This window comes from Mandrillus leucophaeus, unplaced genomic scaffold (genome assembly GCF_000951045.1).
Source record: "Mandrillus leucophaeus isolate KB7577 unplaced genomic scaffold, Mleu.le_1.0 Scaffold210, whole genome shotgun sequence".
In the NCBI taxonomy this organism is placed as follows: domain Eukaryota; kingdom Metazoa; phylum Chordata; class Mammalia; order Primates; family Cercopithecidae; genus Mandrillus; species Mandrillus leucophaeus.
The window spans coordinates 1,441,502-1,447,549 of NW_012102144.1; the positions used below are offsets into that span (position 1 = coordinate 1,441,502).

Consider the following 6,048-nt stretch of genomic DNA (forward strand, 5'->3'; position numbering starts at 1 on the left):
TGGTCTCGATCTCCTGACCTCGTGATCCGCCCGCCTCGGCCTCCCAAAGTGCTGGGATTACAGGCGTGAGCCACCGCGCCCGGCCCAGATTTATTTTCTTATTGTTAAATTAAAACAAACAAAACCCCCGTGTTTCATTACGATCAAGGCCTTGAGAGGGATGAGGCCACTGTCCTGGGGATTGATGATGGAAGATATGGAGGGCAGTGATGCCAGATCAGGGCACTGAAAATACATTCAGGTTTCTGAAGGAATTTTCCATTAGTCATATTGAAATGGAGGATTCTCAAATCCTCCCCATGTTAATGTAGCTATGACCAAAGCTATTTTGGGGCCTTAAGAATCAAGATTCTAGGCTCTGGAAGAATCCATTCTAGAGCCCGCCAACCTTGAACCTAGATTCCCATCGATTATCTGGAGTCATCTGAATGATTCTCCACTGCATGGAAGCACCAGAAATACAGTAAAACCTCATTGATTCAGATTAGTGGAGAGAAGGAGCAGCATTAAATACAGAATATTTTAAAAGAAATTGAGCCTTATTACTTTTAAGTTAGCACCTTCAACCAAACTAAGAAAATGTGCAAGTGTAGAGTTACCAGATCTATTCTAAAGATTTGACATGAATGGCTTTAGTTCACATATCCAGTGTTTATAGATTAAACAGAGGCTTCTAAAGTTCCTGTTTCAAGTTCAACAGGGAAACTCACACCCAGTTCCTGACTAGCTTATGAAATGTTTAGAATTAGTGGAGTCTAACTGTAATCAGTGTCTTGGGCACTCACCCCCTTCTCCATCCCATACACACATCACACTTGCCCAAATAAAATATTACTCTTGAGAGCCTACTACATTCAAGACCCCTGCAAAGCACGGGGCATTCATGATTGCATTAAGTCGTCATAAGAGCCAGGTGTAGTAGGCTCAGGAAAACTAAATTACCCAAGGTCATATAGCTGGAAAATAACAGAGAACTCTCCCTCCTGTCCTTCACCTTTTGTAAATTAGCAAACGGGCAGAGGTATTTTCTAATACTTTCTGTTGATAGCCCTTTCTTCAAGAACCACCAAGGTAAACCAAGACTCAATTTCTGCCAGGTGACCATAGTCAGCTTCAGTGCAGTCTGAATTAGTAGTTTTCTATGTGGTGATAATGCAATGCCATCAGTGAAGTATTAAAGGACTGCTCTGTGCTCCATCTGACTCCTATTTCCACTTAGAATTCACTCTCACAGCCACCCCTAATTATAGGTATCATCCAAAGCTCCAGAGGCTGAAGCCCAATGTCACACAGCTAGTAAGTATCCTGACTATCTAGGTAATGATTCTCCCCTCCCAGTCCCTGAGCTCCCCTCAGTAAAACCAAAACCGTGCATAGAAACACAAGTGAACACACTGGTGTCAGCCACGTGGCCAAAAGTAAGGAAGCAGTCAGTAGAGGAGAAGCATTGCTCACCTGACTCCAAGCGCCAGCTTTCCATTTGGGGCATCTTCCTCCTCGGCACTTTCTGTGCCCATGTGGCTTAGCCAGGTGTTTACAGTAATCACTTTCTAAATGGCTTCCATCTTTTGCCATGCAGTAAACATTTCGTTGTTTATGCCCTCGACCACAAGAGACAGAACACTGCAATATAAAGCAATGGCAAGGTTGTTGTTGTTTTTTAATCACATGGAGTTTGAGAAAAAACCTGCGTTGTGAGATGTTAAGACAATGCCTAACAAGAGTTACCATTCCCCTCTTTTACAGCGCCAGTTTGGATAATATCTCAAGGCTCAATAGGGAAGGAAGGTGGCATTGAAAAAAAAATGTCCATAGCATTACAGCAGCAATCCTGTGTGGCATTTTGGCTCACTCAAGAGTGTGGGTAAATCCTGATCATTGGAGCCAAAAATAAAGCTCATGAACCTGAAATTACCATGAAATTCTGATTTTAAGAAGTCCTACTATGAAATAGTGAGATATTTCTTCAACAAAATGCCTTGTGATTCACTGATTGGGATAAAGGTGCATTTCCAAAATACAACTATGTTCAATTTCTTCATTAAATGATTTAAGAATAAAACTCTTCAACCGTTTTTCAGAAGATAAGCTCTCATTTTCCCAGTCCATTGGGAAGAGGTGAAAAAGGCATGTTAGAAACTGAAAGGTAAGCTAGCAGGTAAGTCTGTGCCAATTTTGGGAGGGAGGCATTACCTTTCAACTTTGATCTGCAGATTCACTGGACTGTTTTAAATGTGACCTTGTCTGACCACATCTGAGAAACTTGACTTTGATTTCAGATTAGGTTTCTCAGAAAGGTTTAGGAATCAAAGTGCCCATGGAGTCGGGACAAAAATTTGATATGACAGCTTTTTGTAAAACAGGCAAGAGGCCGGCCCCAGTGAGTGTGCTGAGATATGCAATGTCCATTGCCTCATTAGTGATTACAGAAGTCATTACCACTCGGATCATAAGCTGCTGGCTCAGGTTTTCAAGACACATTATTTCCCAATATAATGGTCTTGCTTTTTAGAGGGAAATGAGTTTAAGAATGAAGAACAAAATGTGAAAATGCAATGAAAACAGATTTTAAGTGTCACTTCCTTCCATTCAATATTTCTTATTTCCCCCACTAACTTTGTGATTTTGTTAAATGACCAACATGCCCTTTTATGCCTAATAAATAGCACCATGTGAAACATGTAGCCTCACATTAATTCAGCCACTATTACCAAGCATGCTCACAGTTATCCATTCATAAATGTACCAGACATGTTTTTCTAGTAAACACAAACCACTATAAAATTTTCAATAGTTGCTCATAGAGAAATGTAAAGTATGCATATTAATACATTTGGCTTTAATTTTTTTAACTTTAGGAGGTAAAAATATTGCTGTTTTCATTTGGGCTCTAATTTTATGAATATTATGATTTGGAGTAGTCATTCTGAAAATCTTAATAGAGTATACAGGATGGAAGGAAGGCACCCAACTTGAAATATCTATACCAAAACAAAAATATTCATCATTCAGCCTATAGTGTTTGATCTATATAAAGACTTTGTGATATAATTCTAAAAGGCTTTTAGAATGAAGTTCCTAGAAGTATCTCCACAAACTCTAAAAGTGGACTGATGACTTGCACACAGATAATCCCTATTAATAGTGACCAATTTTAATATCTTAAAATGTTTCTCCAAAAAGAAAATAATATAAGGGTTCAATTGAATTCGGAATGAATTCATTTATTTATGTGACAAACATTTATAGAGCACCTACTATGTTCCAGAAATTATGCAAAGTACTAGAAATACAGGGATAAACAAAACTGACAAGTCTCTACCTTCATGGAGCTTACAGACCAGTGAGGGAAACTGACATCACTTAAGTGATGACAAAAATAAATATACGGTTATTCATTGAGATAAGTACTAGGAAACAAACAGGCTGGAGTGGTTGGAAGAGGGCTCACTGAGGGGCTTCCTGGGGTCAGGCAGCAAAGCTATGAACTACAATTATGAGTTTGGATTTTATTCTGCACAAGATGAAAGATCACTGAAGAGTTTCAAGTCAGAGTAAGACATGGTCTGATTTTTGTTTCAAAACATTTACTTTGTTGAGTAGAGCCCAAATGGGAATACAGTGTGAGTAGAAATGAGAAACTGACTCAGGAATGCTTGGATAGGGGAAGTTGGTGGATTTAAGATGTATTTTTTTTTTTTTTTTTTTTTTGAAGTAGAAATGATGGATCTACTCTAGGGTGGAGAGGAAAGGGCAGTATCAGGGATAACTTTCAGGTTTCTGGTTTGGGCCACTGGGTAGACAGTGATAACACTTACAGAGATGGAGGAAAACTGGGAGATACAGCATTGGGAATCAAAGATACATTTATTTCTAGGAAATGAGTTAAAGGATATAGAATTATGGGTGATAAAATTTGCTTGACTAGGATAAAGAAACAAACATGGGTGACCTTAACACAAGTCTATCTGTAGGGATACTCATTTCAATATACAAATAGTCCAAACAAGCTGTCTCTTAATATATAAGGGAAAAGAGAGTTGTTAGAAATATTAATTTAGCAATCTACTGTGGTCATCAGAAGGTACAGCCTAAAAGTTGGCAACAATCTGTAGAAGAATAATTGGAAAAGGTACAACTCTCTCACATTTATGAGCCAGGCATTACCCTAAGACTTTATATGCATCATCTAATTTAATCATCCCAATAATCCAGTGAAACTCAGTAATAGAGGTAGGTACTATTAGTGGAGACCATTGGTGTTTTCAGAATGGCATAACTGCAATGCTTTATATAGTGCTTCCCACATGACTTCAACACAAATCAATACATTTCTGTTGGAAACAATAACAGCACAATGAAAAATAGTTAAATTATCACCAAACTTACTGATAAAAATTTATCTGAGGTATAACTGACATCTATTGCTCATGGAATGAAGATGAATGAAGTAGTTTCTACATATAATGCCTTATCTTTTTACTGTCTGGACTAGCTGCAACCTACCCATTCCAGTGTTTTGTTTTTGTTTTTAAATTTGGGGACTTGACTGGAATTGACTTGGAAAAAACAATGAAGCACTTGCCACACATATTATTTGCCTAATATTGTTAAGATCTAAAGGCAATTAGGAAATTCTCAAGGTATCTAATCTGATAGCAAACACTCTTCTTTTAATGCTTTCTAACTTACCAACGAAGAAAAGCAGCTGCTCATGGAAATGTTCAAATCTAACAGGTTTATTAATGGGTCTACTATGCTTTGATAGAGGGGCTGTCATTTTGATCATCAAATAAACACAAGTTTCAGCTCTTACATTCTGAGGGACATTTCCGTCTGATCATTTCCAGTCCTTTCTCAGGCACTGACTTTTACATCACCATGTGTCACTGAGACATAATGGTCAAATTTAGTGCGTCACCTAGTACATGCTGTTTATTGGTTATACATCTGACAAGTTCTTGCTCTAGGGAATATTTAGTTCCTCAAATTCACAGCCAAAAAGCCTCCTACTTTGCCAATAGGACTCTCACTTTTTTTTCTTGGGAAACAACCCAACTTTGTGTAACAGAATGATTTTCCTCGCAACTTTGAGCAAGACTCCCAGACAATGTAATCTCCGCTTGTTACTTAGCAGTACCAAGGTCAGCATCCCAAGTGCTTGGGTATTCAGGCTTTTGTTTCTGTGAGGTGGTTTGAAGGGGATGTTGAAATGTGGCATTTTGTTCAGATGTTGTGATAAAACTTTTCACTAATTAAGGTCTAAGTGCTTGAAATCCTTGCATTTCAATTTATCTGGTGGAAAGGAAACTTAAGACATGGGCTGTCTGTTCTTAACCTCTATCGAGGGCTCTCTCTCAAGCAGTAGCACTGGATATGGTGCAGACGAATTTGGGTTTGGTGTGCTGTCTCTGGTTTTAGGGGTGCCCCACATTGGTCCTTTCACCTATACCGAGGAACATGGTTTCTTAGTTATTGAGAAGCCAGAAAACAGCCCTGGTGAGTCTACCTGAATGAGAAGGGCTGGATAACTAAAGAGAATGGGATCCCTGGGTTTGCCAAGGCTGCCAAGAACCTGGACATTCAAAAGAAGATGGATTTCTACACAGAGCTGCTAAAGATACCATAAGGAACCAAGAAGGAATAAGAAGGGGAAGGTAGAGGTCAGAGATGTACACAGGATCTGGCCAGAAGGAGGCTTCTGGGTGGGGGTGGAAGATGCTGGGGCTTAGAAAAAGCAGGGGCAGCCGGGTGCAGTGGCTCACGCCTGTAATCCCAGCACTTTGGGAGGCTGAGGCAGGTGGATCACAAGGTCAAGAGATCAGGACCATCCTAGCCAACATGGTGAAACCCTTTCTGTACTAAAAATACAAAAATTAGCTGGGCATGGTGGCATGCACCTGTAGTTTTATCCACTCAGGAGGCTGAGGAAGGAGAATCGCTTGAAACTGGGAGGCGGAGGTTGCAGTGAGCCGAGATCCTCCACTGCACTCCCGCCTGGCGACAGTGCGAGTGAGACTCCATCTAAAAAAAAAAAAAAAAAAAAAA

At 39.6% G+C, this 6,048-nt stretch overlaps 1 protein-coding gene and 1 long non-coding RNA gene across 3 annotated transcripts in view; one reads left to right on the top strand and one right to left on the bottom strand.

Moving 5' to 3' along the window:
- Nucleotides 1-6,048, bottom strand: part of ADAMTS9 (ADAM metallopeptidase with thrombospondin type 1 motif, 9) — a 185,666-nt gene that overhangs the window by 52,474 nt on the left and 127,144 nt on the right. For both annotated transcript variants that reach the window (XM_011980349.1, XM_011980348.1), the window contains one exon: nucleotides 1,456-1,623. In XM_011980349.1, the coding sequence (XP_011835739.1) occupies nucleotides 1,456-1,623 (168 nt within the window). The remainder of the gene's footprint in view (nucleotides 1-1,455; nucleotides 1,624-6,048) is intronic.
- The window catches only part of LOC105539891, a 29,010-nt gene that overhangs the window by 5,867 nt on the left and 17,095 nt on the right, over nucleotides 1-6,048 (top strand). The gene's annotated exons all lie outside the window — the stretch shown is intronic.